General features: G+C 35.0%; 1 protein-coding gene across 12 annotated transcripts in view; it reads right to left on the bottom strand.

The window, feature by feature from the left end:
* SOS2 (SOS Ras/Rho guanine nucleotide exchange factor 2) overlaps positions 1-17,971 on the bottom strand; it is a 103,251-nt gene that overhangs the window by 14,540 nt on the left and 70,740 nt on the right. For 8 of the 12 annotated variants that reach the window (XM_036306206.1, XM_036306201.1, XM_036306196.1 and 5 more), the window contains 7 exons: positions 16,491-16,613; positions 11,984-12,087; positions 9,948-10,170; positions 5,666-5,815; positions 5,357-5,519; positions 1,476-1,593; positions 309-481 (listed from right to left, as the gene is read on the bottom strand). In XM_036306206.1, coding sequence (XP_036162099.1) covers positions 309-481; positions 1,476-1,593; positions 5,357-5,519; positions 5,666-5,815; positions 9,948-10,170; positions 11,984-12,087; positions 16,491-16,613 — 1,054 coding nt within the window. The remainder of the gene's footprint in view (positions 1-308; positions 482-1,475; positions 1,594-5,356; positions 5,520-5,665; positions 5,816-9,947; positions 10,171-11,983; positions 12,088-16,490; positions 16,614-17,971) is intronic. The other 4 variants (XM_036306169.1, XM_036306220.1, XM_036306218.1 and 1 more) reach the window with 2 other exon arrangements.

The following is a 17,971-nucleotide window of genomic DNA, read 5'->3' on the forward strand; positions in this document are numbered from 1 at the left end:
TTTCTTTTTACTGCATGAACATCAGAAAGGTTCTTTCATTCCATTTCTCATATATTTTTTGCAAGTGTTACTTGAACCAGTTATACAAAAAAGCAATATTTTCAAGAGAAAATACCTAATAACAATTAACTTTAGATTGTTAATACAGAATACGTAATATTTGCCATTTCTATCTATTCATTAATTATTAACAAAATTATCTTATTTTCATAGAAAAATATATAGCAAATGTATGGTTATGATATTTTTAAGAGATGACAGGATTTAACATGTTCTCTTTTAAAGATAAGCCAAAAAAATATATTTACCCTCATTTCTGGTTCAATCCGTAAGCAATAAGGTTGATTTTGATACTGCTGAATTTCTCCAGTAATTTCAGCCACTTTCCTCCTCTTACTGAAATTGATTAAATCTTTCCCTTTCTTTTTTAAAAAATCATTATTCCCTTCTTCAGTCTTCAGAATATTTGTTAAATATATTCCTAGTAAAAAAATGTATTTGAAGAAAAATTATAAAACTGGTTATTTAACCATTTGGGAAAAACAACCTATTTAGAAAAGCTGAAAGATATCCTAAAATCCAGCAATTCTATTCCTGAATGTTGATAAGTCTGACAGACGTAATAATTAACTCTACATTAAGAATTTAACAAGGAAATAATTTAAAATAAAAATATTAGGGTTTTGAAAAAGCTTAATTTGTCACTTCTTAGACTAGTAGCCTAAAATAAAAGGGATTCGTTCACAAAGTCTAAATTGTAGTGCTAAATCTATTCTAACCATTTTAATATTTGGTTATAATATCTAATGCCAATGATCTTAAATGATTACTGATAAATAAATTTTAAGCTAATTCTAATTAATAAGACTAGAGATTTATAAACTAATTTTGTTCCCCAAAGCCCATAATTTAAACAGAAAAAGAATTATTCCTCATTCTGGGACAGTAAGAAAATTTTAGTTCCTTTTTCATGCATAATTATTGATTTATTTAAATCAGTAGCTCTCATCTGGGGGCAAGTTTGTTCCCTAAGGGATATTTGGGAATGTCTGGAGACATTTTTGGTTGTCACAACCAGTTGTGTGCTCGAGTGTGGGTGTGTACACTCATACATGCTATGGTATGAATGCTCAAAAATCATGTTGAAATCCTAATGCCCAATATGATGGTTTTAGGAGGTGGGGCCTTTCAGAGGTGCCTAAGTCATGAGGGTGGAGCCGTCATGAATGAGATATGTGCTCTTATAGAAGAGACCCCAGAGAGCTCCTTACAACAGCTCTATGAGGTATTATCAGTCTTCATTTTACAGGTAAAGAAATAGAGAGTTTAAGTTTTATTTATTAATATAGATAGCTAATAAAAGTAGATGCTCTCAGGTATCAAATAAGGACAATCTGCCTCTCAAGGATGGTTTCTTTTGTATATAATACTAGTACACTTTCCCCCCAAATATAAGTACATACCTAGTAACTTACCAAAAAAAGGCACACAAGGTGGATTGATTGACTTAAGTTTTACTAAGTATTTTTTAAAGTGATCTTGACTTAATTCCACAGCTTCATCCAAAATTTTCCTTTTTCTTTCCTGCAAGGCCTTTCAAATATATAATTAAGTATAACTTGTTTTTACAGTTCAATCATATTTTATGAATGCAGAGCTTTTAACTTTATACATTTTTATAAATATTTGAAATTAAGAGATAAGTATTCCTTTCTGCACTTGCCTGAAATTTATCTTCTGATATCTATAAATATAAAACTTAAAAACCTAGTTTTTTTTTCTAATATAAATTAGAGGATTAAACAACAAAAAAAATTCTTCCTCTGGACCTCATTATTTATAATTCTGATTAACACAGAGTTTTAAGTTATAGCTTTAGGAGAGAAATATAATTTCCTAGTGTTCAAATATTCTCCCACTGAAAGATATTTTGAGGCTATGGCAAGGTTTTGAGAAGGGGAAGGCTGTGAGAAGACAAGAACTAAATAAAAATTTACTAAGTCAAGTAAGCAGAGTCATTTATTTTATACTTCATTATTCTATTTTCTTATTAAAATTAATTAATTACATTATTTTAAGCTGATAGTATATACACACGCACCCCCACAGCAAATATTATACCTGATGGAGAACCATTCAATGCATTTCCTTTAACTTATTACAAATCTAACCAAAGAGATGTGAGATTTCCATCAAGAAAATCATGAACCTTATTAAACTAACTAACTAACTAACTGAAACATATGCTATGTTCATGTCATGGTTGGGAAGACACTGTAAAAACGTCAGCTCTTCACTAATTGATTTACAAAAACCATGCAATTCCTATCAAAATCCAAACTTTTAAAAAAAATGAAACTTAAGCTGATTCTTAAATGTATATAGAAGAACAAAGGGGTCAGGAGTAGCCACTCTTGAAAAAGAATGATTGGTGGGAACTTACAGAAGGCAAACAATTGATGTTTCTCTCTTTCTCCTTTCCTCTCTCTAAGCATGTCCTCAGGTGAGGACTAAAAAAAAAAAAAAAAAAAAAAGAAAAGAAAAGGAAAGCAGAAAGGGAATAAGCATGAAATTCAGAATCAAAAGGGTAGCTGGCTCTGAAGGGATAAGAAAAGAAATTGAATTTGTAGAAGTTCTTAAATTAGATGCCATGTATAGAGGTGTTCTTTATATTTTTATTCTTTATACCTAATACACATTTTCAGAAATATTGTTCTGTACACAATATTATAACAAACTAAACCTGAACTTCTTAAACTAAATACACTATTTAAGAGTATTTCAGAATTAGAATTGAAATTAATTTATTAAAAGATTAATATTTGACACTATTTGACTGTTAATATCTTTAATACATAAAAAGTTCATACAGCCCTAACCGGTTTGGCTCAGTGGATAGAGCGTTGGCCTGCGGACTCAAGGGTCCCAGGTTCGATTCCAGTCAAGGGCATGTACCTTGGTTGCGGGCACATCCCCAGTGGGGAGTGTGCAGGAGGCAGCTTATCGATGTTTCTCTCTCATCGATGTTTCTAACTCTCCTTTCCCTTTCCCTTCTTCTCTGTAAAAAATCAATTAAAAAAAAAAAAGGTCATACAAATCAACAAAATGAAAACACCCAAATAGAAAAAAACATACATGAAAGCCATTTATCCTCCACTCCCCTCTAATCACAACCTTCTGAAAGAACCAATGTTAAGAAAAATGTATGTATCCTTCCACACTATTCTCAATGCTCATACAACTTCACTTACATGTTTAATGTTTGTTACATCAAAATGAAATCATATTATACTCATTATTCTGATGTTTTTTAAATGACTTTCCCCCAAAATATCAGAAATACTCTTCCAAGACATACATATAGATCCTTATTCACTTTTTTTTTCTATAGCTGAACAATATTCTACATTATAGGAGTAGGACAACGTATTCAATCATTCTCTTATTGATGAACATCCAGGTTATTTCTAGTTTTCTGTTGCCACAGTTAATGCTACAGAAATTACATCTTTGTACATTAACTTTATAGTCTGGCTCTTTTATTTCTGGATCTAAGACTATGCACATTCTAACATTTATTTCCAGATCACTTTCCAGAAAGACTGTAAAAATTCACATTGCCAAAGGCAATATATTTGCATTGCTGTGCCTCTAACATTTTATCCTTCACTTAGACCAGTGGTTCTCAACCTTCCTAATGCCGCAACCCTTTAATACAGTTCCTCATGTTGTGGTGACACCCAACCATAAAATTATTTTTGTTGCTACTTCATAACTGTAATTTTGCTAGTTATGAATTGTAATGTAAATATCTGATATGCAGGATGTATTTCGGTGACCCCTGAAAAGGTTGTTCGACCCCCAAAGGGGTTGCGACCCACAGGTTGAGAACCGTTGACTTAGACAATAAAAAAGATTTTCTGGGTACAAAAATAAAGGAAGAATTCATAAATGAAGGATTGATACGTTCAACTAAATAAAAATGATAAAACTTCATATATAAAAACATTATATAAATTTTTTAAAAAGCAGTTAAAGACAAATAGAAACTGAAGAATACCTGGGCAATATTTGACTAGGTATTAATATCTTTAATATATAAAAGATGATAAAAATTAATAAGATGCAAACATCCAAATACCAGAAAGAGTATATAAATTACAAAGAAGAAAGTAAAATGGCCCATAAATACATTTAAAGACATTCAACCTTACTACTTATTTTTTTTTTTAAATATCTAAAAAGAAGGTTTTTCTCTGGGCTATGAAATCTGTAAATAAGTTTTTAACAAGGTAATAGCCAGAGGGATTTATCATATCTTGCTAGAAAGTACCTTGATGATATTATCAAAAGTCTTAAAAGGTACAAATACTCTGAGCCAGCTATTCCATCTCTAGAAATTTATTCTAGGGAAATAATCAAATTCTTACGAAGATTTCTGTAAATGGATGTTCCATGTTAAATTACTTACCACAGCAAAAAAATCAGAAGTAGCTTAACTGTCCCACAATAGTGTGTAAAATAAATTATGGTTTATATCACTGGATAGAAAATAACTCAGTCATTAAAAATTTGTTTTTGAAGATAAGCTAATAAAACAAGAAAATATGCCCTAACCGGTTTGGCTCAGTGGATAGAGCATCGGCCTGCGGACTAAAGGGTCCCAGGTTCGATTCCGGTCAAGGGCCTGTACTTGTGGGCACATCCCCAGTAGGGGGTGTGCAGGAGGCAGATGATCGATGTTTCTAACTAACTCTCTATACCTCTCCCTTCCTCGCTATAAAAAAATCAATTAAATATATTTTTTAAAAAACCACCAAGAAAATATTTATGATAAAAAGGTACAGGCCATAAAAATCTATGTACAATATGATCTAAATTTTATTAAAAACATGTGAAATTTCCTTCTATACTTTCTATATCTTCTGAATTTTCTATAATAAACACTAAACATATACTACTTTATGATTTGAAAAAACATGTAAATTTAGGTTTTAGAAAGGGTTCTCTCCATGTTATTTCTCTATCTACCAAAGATGATTAAAGTAATTTGTATACTTATATCTGAAATCCTTTGTCATTATTTAAAACTATCAATCAATGTGCTGTTGAAAAAAAATCCATTTGGAACTTCATTACACTTTTGGTAAGCATATTAATTAAACAAAGTCTCAAGTCCCAGATTCTTTCATGAACCCTAGGCTTACTTAGTATATATTGATGTAATTTTCTAATATCTTAAAATCATTGCATTTAAGGGAATAAGATAGATTTACCACAAAAGATAGGTGGTAGAAGGAATCTCTTTAATTTTACCTTCCCTCAAAATAATGAAATATTTAAGCCTAAAACTTACCTCAAAGGTATGATCTAGTCTGTATACTGACACTGAGTTTACTGCACTGACTATTTCCAATACACCATTGAAATTATTCAAATCTTGAAAAACTTGCAGAATTTCTATAATTCTACTTAGTACTGCCACCCGTTCCTCAAAATTTTCTGCTTCCACAATGCACCTAACAAAAAAAGAAAAAGAAAAAAATTTATGGTTTAGAAACCAATTTCCTCAACTCATGTAGAAAATATATTTTCAGCAAGGATTTTGGCTTATATATTAGTTAATATTATTATTAAGAATGAGACACAGTAAGTAAAAACTTACTTTTCAAACCAGAGAGTAAGATTTGTAGTATGGCGAATCATTTTTAATAAATTCGGAGAATTTATTTCTTTATCTTCTTTGGTCCATACACTCCCTACAAGTTCAGAAGGTTGAACTTTCCTGTGGAACCAAAAATCAATGCAACTTAACCTACAAAGGATTATCAAAATTATTTAAAATTCTAATACTTAATAACAAAAACACAATTAACCTAAAAGATAAGTGGACAAATATAAGAAGAGGTAATTCACAGAGAAATAGACCCACTAGCCACAAATATAAATAAATACTTTCTCTTACTCAGGGAAAAGAGCATTAAACCATAATGAAATCCCATTTTACTTTAGTTAGACTAATAAAAGTTTGACACCAAAAGGGCAAAAATGTGAAAGAACAAGAAATTTCCAATACTGGTGTGAAATAAAAATTGATATGGTCACTTTATAAAGCAATTTGTCAATGTCTCATAATACTGAAGATATACATACTAGATCACCCAGCAATTCTATACCTGTACTCTAGGTATATACTCTAGATACAACAGGTTATAAGAAAACATTTATGGGAATGTTCAGTGAAGCATTGTCTGTGAGAGTGAAAAGTCCCAAACAACCTAGAGGCTCATCATCAAAAGACTGTGTAAAATATGGAGTATTCTTACAACGGAATACCATACAGCAATTAAAATAAGCAAACTAGCCCAGGAGGTGTTGCTCAGTGGTTGAGCATCGAACCATGAACTAGGAGGTCATGGTTAGATTCCCAGTCAGGGCACATACCTGGGTAACGGGCTCAATTCCCAGTAGGGGGCATACAGGAGGCAGCCAATCAATGATTCTCTCTCATCATTGATACTTCTATCTCTCTCTCCCTCTCCCTTCCTCTCTCTGAAATCAATAAAAACATTTAAAAAAAAACAAAAACAGAAAAACTAGAGCTATATTTCTTAACTTGAACAAGAGCCAGACACAATTTAAGTAAAAAACAAGTTGCAGAATGATACATAAAGTTTTAAAATGTGAAACAAAGCTATCTTTTTTAAAATTTTTAAAAAAATATATATTTTATTGATTTTTTACGGAGAGGAAAGGAGAGGGATAGAGAGCCAGAAACATCGATGAGAGAGAAACAGATCAGCTGCCTCCTGCACACTCCCCACTGGGGATGCGCCCGCAACCAAGGTACATGTCCTTGACCGGAATCGAACCCAGGACCCTTGAGTCCGCAGGCCAATGCTCTATCCACTGAGCCAAACTGGTTAGGGCAAAGCTATCTATTGTTAATGAATGTTTATATTGATATTAATTATAAAAATATAAACAGGAATAGTAAACACTAAATATAAGATAGTGATATTACTTGGGAGAAAGAGGAGGAATGGGGTTAGAGAGAATTACACAAAGGATTTCAACTTTATTCATAATTCTTTTGTTGTTCATGAGTGCTTATTATATTATTTTCTACATTTTTTGGAATACCTGAAATATTTAATAAAAATGTCAAACAAAAGAGCTGATTAAATAATTGTACATAGAGAGTTAGGGTTACATAATTTAAAAAACTGACCAGCACCCTGGCTGGTTGTGGCTCAGTTGGTGGAGCGTTGTCCCATTCACTGGTTCGATTCATGGTCAGGGCATATCAGGGTTGCGGGCTCAATCCCCAGCAGGGGGCATGCAGGAGCAGCTGATAGATGTTTCTCTCTCCCCCTCTCCCTTCCTCTCTCTAAAATCAATAAAAACATTTTTTAAAATAAGTTTTCTTAAAGTGGTTCTATTATTTCACCAGAAATTTAGTTTAGTGTTAATGTTTTATGTAGCTACCCATCTTCCATAATACACATATCATTTAACAAAGGTATTCCTATGTTCTGAAAGCAAGTCCACATAGAGCTAAGTGCTTTTTTCTTTCTGATGTCTATTCGTGTAACAGTCACCACATGAAGAAAAACTTGATTCAGTACTATCTGCTTTGTTAACTCAAGTAACAAGTCCTTCCATTCCTACTTATCACAAATCCCACATTATAAACAAAAACAACCTGAACTCCAAATTATGTAAAATATAACATGACACTCTGAGTCAGATGCTGACAACCTCCAACTTGTGTGCTAAATTCTGAATAACACAGCCAAGGCAAAGCACAGGCCCAATTCTAAAGTAGACAGAGTTTTTTGTCTAGTGCTAATGGAAAATATCCCTTCCTACATTCCCTATTAGCACTAAACTTTATATAGTCTTACTTTTCTATGTAATCCCTGTAAAAAAAAAAAAAAAAAAGGCTGCTAATCAGGATAACTTATTTTTATATACAGAGTGTCCCAAAAAAATGTATACACACACTTTAAATAATTATAAAGGCAATGTTTATTAAAATACACTAGAGGCCCGATGCACAAAATTCGTGCATGGGGGCAGGGGTTCCTTCAGCCCGGCCTGCACCCTCTCCAATCTGGGATCCCTCTCGCAATCCGGAACCATTGGCTCCTAACCGCACACCTGCCTGCCTGCCTGATGGCCCTAACTGCTCTCCCCTCCTGGCCTGATTCCCCTAACTGCCTATCTGCTCTCCCCTCCTGGCCTGATCCCCCTAACTGCCTATCTGCTATCCCTTCCTCTCTACGTCCTTCAGACCCTGGCACAGGCGTGCTGAGAGCTCTCCGCCGCGGCTCCGCCCCCATCCTGATTGGTCATTACATGACGGCGTCCAGGTCAATTTGCACATTCCTCTACTATTAGTATAGATTTCATCTTCAAAATTGAGCTATCAGCTGTTAAAGTGTGTATACATTTTTTTGGGACACCCTGTATATGTATATTTTTAGTCCTTACCCCAGGACATGCTTACAGGGAGGAAAGGGGAGAGAGGGAGAGAGGGAAAGAGGGAGACAGGGAGACAGGGAGGGAGGGGGAGAGGGAGAGGGAGAGGGAGAGGGAGAGGGAGAGAGAGAGAGAGAGAGAGAGAGAGAGAGAGAGAGAGAGAGAGATCATTTGGACCAGAAACATTTTGGTGCATAGGACAAAGCTCTAAAACTGAGCCACTCCAGATATAGGGTGATGGCAAGAACACTATATGTAAAGAAAGGTGACGGAATACAGATTAAAATAAATATAGCCAAGCACATTTCTAGTGATCCTTAGAAATGAAAGAAAATGGTTTGGAAGGATTTTTTGTTTTTTAATTTATTTTTTTAAATAGTTTCATTGATTTCAGAGACAAAGGGAGAGGGAGAGTTAGAAATATCAATGATGAGAATCACTGATTAGCTGCCCCCTGCACACCCCCTACTGGGGATCAAGCCTGCAACCCAGGCATGTGCCCTGATCATGACCTCTTGGTTCATAGGTCAATGCTCAACCAATGAGCCATGTTGGCCAGGCTGGAAGTTTTACCTATGGCTCATCATCACACTACTTCAGAAATAATTTCTCTTTAAAGTTAATATTGACTTCAAAGAGCTAATGTTATTTGAGATGCCTTAAAAAAAATTAAGAAATCTTTATTCCTCTAACAATTTTGTTATTCATTTGCCTGACAAACCTAACCCTGCCAAGCTCCCAAGAAAAATTCTGATTATGTAGAATCTGAAAAAAAGAAAAGCAAAAAGAATAAAGCTTGTCTCACTCAATATTCTATGTACTTAGCTGCCAAGAGCCTAGCATCTATACTGACTGATTTAGCTGAAACAACTCAATAAAGCAATCTGAGAGAGGTAGTATTAGGAGTAGGAGCTCAGTGACTACTTTGAAAGTGGCTGTTGTTCTATTGCATTAGTATTCTCTCTGCCACTGCTCTCGTGAAGGATTGCTAAATACCAAATCTGGGCCTATACAGCAATACATTTTAAGACTTTTGCCAGCTGAACAGACTGAAGTTAAAAACTGTACTATAGCTGTAGCCAGTTTGGCTCAGTGCACAGCGTCAGCCTGTGGACCAAAGGGTCCCAGGTTCGATTCCGTACCTCGGTTGCAGTCTCCTCCCCAGCCCGGGCCCTGGTCAGGGTGCATGCAGGAGGCAACCAATTGATGTGTTTTCTCTCACATCCATGTTTCTCTCTGTCTTCCCCTCTCTCTTTCACTCTCTCTCAAAATCAATGGGAAAATATCCTCAGGTGAGGACTAAAACAAACAAAAAAACAACTGTGCTATAAACTTTCCATCATGCCCATAAGAATACATGAAGGTATTTTTAAGCACTCATGAATAATTTACTAAATGTTCTGAAAACAGAGGTAGGTTCAAGGTTCTTGAAAACAGAGCAGCATATTATTGATAATGTCTACCTGTAGAGATCAGATTCCAAAAGTGTCAGCTGACGTGCAATTTCTATTGGATGAAGTGTCATGAGATCAAATGTTTCAAACTGTCCTGGTCTGCTGATATGCCATTCAATTGGCGGAGGTGGATTTTCAAAGGTAATATTATGGCTTATTCCATTTGCCTGAGCTTGTTTCTTCCTTTTGATGATCTTAGCAATTGACTCTACCCATTTCTTCATGGCTTTCCCTAGATAAAGATACAAAACAAAAATGCCTTTTATTTGATAGATAACATAAACCTTTACATAATGTTAAACATTTATCTAGCTTCAACAAGGACCAACTCAATGGTGTCTTTTTGTTTCATCTAACCCCAATCATGCCCTCCCTTCTATCCCTGTTATTTAAAAACAAATATAATACTTAAGTAATATTTATTTAAAAGTTAAAGATTTTAAAAATAACAATACCATGATCACATATAAAAAATGACAATAACTTGTTAATATCATCAAATAGTGTTCAGTCTGGCTGGCATGGCTGTGGTTGAGCATTGACCTATGAACTAGGAGGTTGGGGTTTGATTCCCGGTCAGGGCACATGCCAGGTTATGGGCTCAACTCCCAGTGGGGGGTGTGCAGGAGGCAGCCAATCAATGGTTCTTTCTCATCATTGATGTTTCTATCTTCCTTTCCCTCTCCCTTCCTTTCTGAAATCAATAAAAATATATTAAAAAAATATTAGTGTTCAAATTTCTCTGATTATCTCATGTTTTCTTATAATTGGTTTGAAATAGGATTTGAATGAGATCTACACATTGCACTGAGTTAGTGTGTCTCAAGTCTCCTTTAATCTCTCATTTTGCTTGTAATTTATTTTTACTCTGTGTTTCCCCAAGTCTGAATTCTGCCAATTCCATCCCTGTGGTATCACTGCCATGTTTTGCTGTCCCTGTATTTTCTGGAAATCAGATACATAGAGACTTGATCTGATTCAGGGTCAATTTTTGACACGAATACTTGCCAGTATATTTTTAACAGGAGACATAGAATGTCCAGTTACTTTTCTTTTTGTGATGTTACTAGGAATTGAGAAATGGTAATCTAATTCTATCATCCTTCTTCACTTACTAGTTATAATACTTCTAAAAAAGAAACTTTCACAAATCAACTATTTGGTTATCCTGAGGTATGTGTATAGACAAGGCCTTTAGATATTAACTATAGACATTAATATAAAATTTACTTGTTTTATTCTAATACGTGTGTGTATTATAAAAGCTTCTTAGATTACATACATTTTAGTGTCTCCATTGCAATATTAATTTAAATTAATTCAGTACTATAAATAATTTTAAAGTACACCTGAAAATTTTATCTTGAACATCTCAAAATTTAAAGAAATCATATTCTCTATTTTAAGTAAAATTTCCCTTAAAAAACAAGTACATGAAATAAGTTAGGCTTAGTTATAGTATTCTTAATTAACACATTATACTCTCAGATAAAATATAAATGTTCTTGATTCAATAACATACGTTTAATGACTCATACATCTGTTTAAATGTTCATGGCCTAGACTTTCATTTCATGGGCTGTGTTCTGCTATTTCAGGTAGGAAACTCCTACCTTTCAGATGCCAAAATATATTAAAGACTTTTCCAGGGGGAAGTAAACCTTATTTAAAAAGTTATTAACTTTTCAAAACTAAAGAATAAGATTAAAGAGACTAAGGAAATATTTGTAATTATACAAATATATAATTAGTTGAAGGAATGACAATCTTGACATGAGATAAAAATAAATGGCTTAAATTTATTAAAGAGGACTTCTGACTTCTTTAAAAGAAAGATTCTACTAAAAAACTTGAAAGGTAAGGTTCTAAGACTTCAGGTGGTTCTAAATATATACAAGTTCCTTGGAGTCTTTAAATATTATTCCAAATCTTATTTCAGTTTTTTTAACATGAAAACTAGTTTCACTTTTAAATTAAAAGTCACACAAATTTAAAAATAAACTCATGTGTGACATAAGATTCAATCAAACCTTTAAATAATATACCTCTTACACTTGAAATGAAGGATTCTAGTCTTTCGAGCAACTCCAAATCTCTTTCAAAGTCATAAAAATGGTGTTCAACCCAGTGCCGAAATACATTTAAGATCCTGATAAAATGGGGAAACAAACAAACAAACACATTTTAATGAAACCTAAGCATTCAATTATACTTCTTTTACCTCTCTTAATGCCATGGTGATAACTTTACATACAAAGGCCATAACACTGACAGAGCCTGCAATTTGTACTTAATTAATATCTTAAGTGCTTCAACAATATGAAGACAGATCTCAGACTGTTTATTATTTTAAAATTATACTTTTTAAATATTTTATAAGCATAATAAAAAATGGTTCCTGTAATTGTTCCTTTAGCAAAAGTACCTTTTCTTTATTCAGACGTGCAAAATTCATTCTCTATATTATACAAAGCTATTTTAAATGCTTATGTTAGAAAGTATTTTTATGATCTAAATTTTTATATATTTTCCATATAAGATGGAAAATCAACTAAGGTTTAATATATTTGGTTCAAATTTCTATGTAATTTACAGACATATCCACATTCTTTTTTTTCAAAAGAAAAAATATTTCTGACAGAGCTATTTTGTTTTGCAGTATCACAAAATATTACTTATGACTGTCCACGTAGAGATTTAATCAATCTATACAAATATAACATTCTACTCTTAGACTTAGAGATACAGTAAATTAATTAGATTAGCATTTCTCCTTCATTATTTCAGTGGGTGACTATTTCTATATTTTTATTCAATTAATTAGACTGACATTGGTTAATAAAATTATATAGGTTTTAGGTGTACAATTTTATAATATATCACCTGTTATTGTATTGTGTGTTCACCACCCCAAGTCAAGTCTCCTTCCATCACCATTTATCCTTCCGTTGCGCTCTTTTACCTTCCCCACCCCATTTTCCCTCTGGTAATCACCATACTGTTGTCAGTTTATGAGGATGGGTTTTGTTGTTTTTTTCTTAATCCCTTCACCTTTTTCATCCAACCCACCTATCCCCTCCCCTCTGACAGCTGAGTCTGTTTCTATTTTGTTAGTTTATTTTGTTCTTTAGATTCCACATATAAATGAAATCATATGGTATCTGTCTTGCTCTGACTGGCTTATTTCACTTAGCATAATACTCTCCAGGTTCATCCATGCTGTTGCAAAGGCTAAGATTTGCTTCTTTTTTTACGGTAAAGCAGTATATTCCATTGTATAAATGTACCACAAATTTTTTATCCACTCATCTACTAATGGACACTCGGGCTACTTCCAAATGTTGGTTACTATAGTGCTCGCTTCGGCAGCACATATACCAAATGTTGGTTACTATAAATAGCACTGCAGCAAACACAGGGGTGCATATATTCTTTCAAATTAATGTTTCAGGTTTCTTTGGATATATTCCCAGAAGTGGAATCACTGGGTCATAAGACAGTTCCATTTTTAATTTTGTGAGGAAACTCCACACTGCTTTTCACAGTGGCTGCACCAATCTGCATTCCCCCATGAGGGTTCCCTTTTCTCCACATCCTTCCCAACACTTGTTCGTTTCTAGGTTAGCTTTCTTCTTTTCTAACTGACAGACAATACTTCTTCTCCCAGGCTAAGAAAATTCTTTAAATTCCTAATCTCTGTCATGCTATCTGAACAAAACCACCTTAGTCATTGTGTGCCTGGTTAGGTCTGTGGCTTAGAAAATATTTCAAGATATCACAAAACTGTTAGCTTCTACTTTGCACAGGGTTAATTCAAATAACTACTTCCATTTCCTCTCCTTCCTAGTTTCTACAGTAGCCAATGTAATTTCAAAATTATCATATAAGAGAAAAAATATCTCATAATTAGATTTCATCAAAATGAAAAACTCATCAAAATATATTATTAAGAAAAGTAATAGGCAAGCCACAGATTGAGAGAAGATATTTATAAAACATTTATTTGACAAAAGACTGGAATCTAATCTTACTCAGTAACTGTAACAACTCAATAGTAAAAAAACAAACAACTCAAAAAATAGGCAGAAGATTTGAATAGATTCTTCACAAAATAAGTATGAATAGCCAGTAAGAGACAATGTAAAGTTCTCAAACATCATTAGTCATCAAATTAAAACCACAGAGAAATACCACTACACTCCCTCAGTGTATATAAGGTATAAAGGTAGTCATCATTAAATGTTAATGAGGATGTGAAGCAACTGGAACTCTAATACATTGCTAGTGAGAATGTAATCTATACTAATAAAAGAGAAACATGCAAATTGGTCATCACTCCACTACGCCCACCAGCCAATCAGGGCGAGTATGCAAATTAAGCCAACAAAGATGGCGGCGGCCATGGAGCTGGAGTGAGCAGGGGGCTTGGGTTGTCCCCGGCAATGGAGGAAGCCAAGCTTCCCGCCTGCCCTGGCCACCGCTGAAGGAGTGGCTGGGGACCTGGGTCACCAGGGGCAACCCAGGCTTCCAGTTGGCCCTGGCTGGCCTCTGCTCAAGGAGGGGCTGGGGGGCCTGGGTCACCAGGGGCTACCCAGGCTTCCAGCTGGCCCTGGCCTCCGCTCAAGGAGGGGCTGGAAAAAAATAAAAGGAGGGGCTGGGAGCATGGGTTGCAGTGAGGCATGGCCAGCCTGAAAACGGCCCTCAGTCCCTTACCCAGGCTGGCCACACCCCCATGGAGTAAAGATCCCTGCTGGGCGGCCTGGCAAGCCTGCAAACAGCCCTCAGCCCCGCACCCAGGCTGGCCAGGCACCCCAGCGGGAACCCCCACACTGAAGGGGCTGTGGCCAGCCTGAAAACGGCCCTCAGTCCTTTACCCAGGCCAGGATGGGATGGTAGTGGGGGGTGATCAGGCTGGTGTGGGGGGCCATTGGGGGTGATCAGGCCGGTGGTGGGGGAAGCAGTCGGGGGTGAGCAGACCAGCAGGGGGGCCAGTTGGGGGCAAGCAGGCCATCAGTTGGGGGTGATCAGGACTGTGGGGGGCAGTTTGGAGTGAGCAGGCCAGCAGGGTGGCAATTGGGGGCGAGCAGGCCGGGGGGGAGGGAAGATGGGGGCGAGCAGGCCAGCAGGGGGGAGCAGCTGGGGGTGAGCATACTGGCACGGGGGGCAGTGGGGGTGATCAGGCTGGCGGGGGGGGCATTTGGGGGCAAGCAGGCCGGCGGTGAGGGCCGGGCAGTTGGGGGCGAGCAGGCCAGCAGGCAGAGTGGTTAGGGGCAATCAGGCAGGCAGGCAGGTGAGCAGTTAGGAGCCAGCAGTCCCGGATTGCGAGAAAGATGTCCGACTGCCGGTTTAGGCCCGATCCCTGTAAACCGGCAGTAGGCCATCCTTTGAGGGGTCCCAGATTGGAGAGGGTGCAGGCCGGGCTGAGGGACACACACACACACATCCTTCCCCCTCTCTCTGCACGAATTTTGTGCACTGTGCCACTAGTACAGTATAATCATTTTGGGAAATATTTGGCAGTTTCTTTTAAAATTAAACATACACCTACCCTACGACTCTGCCATTCCACTCTGAGTTATTAACCCAAGATACTATGTGAAAAAGTATATTCACAAAAAACTTGAAAAATAAAAGTTCATTGAAGCTTTTTTCATAATAATGAAAACTGAAAGGAACCCAGGTGTCCTTCAGTGGGAAAATTAATAAACAAACTGTGGTATATTCATATAATAGAATACCACCTCAGCAATAAAATAGAACTATTGATACAAGCAACAACATGCTCACAAACATGTGCAGTGAAAGAAGTTAGACACAAAAGAGTGTACAATATAAGAATCCATTTATATAAAATTCTAAAATAGGTAAAATTAATCTATGTAGTAAGATAAATACTGCTTTGGGCAATCAGAACAAAAACTGATTAAAATGGGCATAAGGGGACTTTCTGGGGTGATGATAACATTTTATATCTTGAAAGGAATTTGGATTATAGAAATGTATATTATCTGTTAAAAGTCAACCAAAGAATATTGTATACACAGTTTAGAAAAAAAGAATAAACAAATACCATTAATGATATACAAGTTGAAGTATTTAAAGAAAAGTGTACTTTGAATTACAACTCCCAAATGGATGATTAATGGACCAATAGAAGAATGATAAGTGAATAAATGTACGGTAAAATCAAGATAGCAAAACATTAAGCCCAAGGTTATTAGATATTCATAATGAGACATGAAGAAAAAAAGGTGTGTGTGTGTGTGTGAGGGAGGAGTTGACAGTAGGCAAACTCATATGCAATTTTATAAGTTTTACTTAATAGGTATCCTGTTCTGTAAGAATATCACATGCCAGATATCTGATGCAAATAACATCTATTTTAATAATTAAAATTCTTCAGGGTATTTAAGAGTAACTTCACAAAGAAAGAACTTAACTGCTATGAGGTTAACAATAATACCTATACCCGAATTAAGAGGTAAAAACTTTTGTGCTAACTATACACTGAAAATAGAATGGCACATTAAAAATATAATATACACGCCAAACCTAAGTTGCACTGGTTGGACGTATTCCTTGCGAAACCTTTTAAGGTCTACACTAATTGGTTGTTCGCCTTTCTCTGCTGCCAATTTATCTGCTTCAGTAGGTTCTGGCTCTGGAATTTCAAATCTAAGAAGAAAAGCAAAATGAGAGAAATTTTTCAATGTTTATACATAAATGAAAAGGATTTCAAATACAGCAGTAAAAATATTTTAACTAAGCAACATTCTTTTCTACTATTTATGTGAAAAGTACAATTACTGATAAATTTTCCTTAAAGCATTACATACTACAAAAAATTGCCCTTTGGCTATACAGTACTAAGGTTTTCTTATAGTCTTACTTCTATAAAAAAGTTTAATAACTAGTATTTATCAACATAGAAAAGATCAATGGAAAAGATTCAAGAAAATAATCTGTAAGAAGTATAACCTCTTTAATATCCATAATATTTATTTTTTTTAAATGCAAGTAGATATACCTTTCCTTAAATAAATGAATATAAATCCTAAGAGAGGGTCCAAACTGAATTTTAAACTGTAAAGAATATACCTAAGTGAATAAAGTAAAAAGCAAAGTTAAAAAAAATAAAAACTGCCCACAAGAAATACAGCTAAAATATGTCTAACATGTATGCTTTCTTAATTTTGGACATGGAAATACAACCAAGTACATCTTCACAGCTCATTACAGTGACTCAGTCTGGTAAACTTTGTTTCATAGAAAAACAATGATAAAGGTCAAGATAATATTCTGGCATTAAGTTTTTAAATGTGAAACAGAAATTATTTTAGAGTCCAGATGCTACATTTAACCTTTAAAGCATTTAAAATGCCACTAATTGTACTCAGTAAAAGATAAAAAGTCAATCTAAAACTTACTTTTAAAAATTAATTGCAATAAGAAAATGTTAATTTTTAGGTCTAATAATGATATTTTGATTATGTTTTTAATAAGAGTACTTATCTTTTAGAAATACAACTGGAAATATTTACAGGTAAAATACACTGTCTAGAATTTACTGCAAAAGACAGTTGTCCCTTGGGACCCCAGAGGATTGGTTCCAAGACCCCAGCAGATACAAAATCCACTGTTGCTAAAGTCCCTTAGCCCTCCATATTCTCAGATATGGAGGCAGATAAGGATAATGAACCCATGGAAACAGAGGCTGACTGTAATCCTGGAATCAGGATGTTGAAACGGTAGGAAAATAGGGGACACATGAGTTGATAATTATTGCAGTTGGATGACTGATACATGAGGTTATTTTATTTTCCTATTTACCCTTGTACACATTTTGAAATATTTCATATTAAAAAGTTTGTTTTGAAAGTAAAAAAGTCTCTTTTAAGGAAACATTGTTTTATTGTACAGAAAACAATTTAATTAAGATACACAGTTTTATCCTCTAAAATGGGTCTTTCTGATTACCACTATAAACATTGCTAAGCTTTGAAAAGACCTCTATTATAAACAGGCATTTCAGT

The sequence above is a fragment of the Myotis myotis genome, unplaced genomic scaffold (genome assembly GCF_014108235.1).
Source record: "Myotis myotis isolate mMyoMyo1 unplaced genomic scaffold, mMyoMyo1.p scaffold_m19_p_1, whole genome shotgun sequence".
NCBI lineage: Eukaryota > Metazoa > Chordata > Mammalia > Chiroptera > Vespertilionidae > Myotis > Myotis myotis.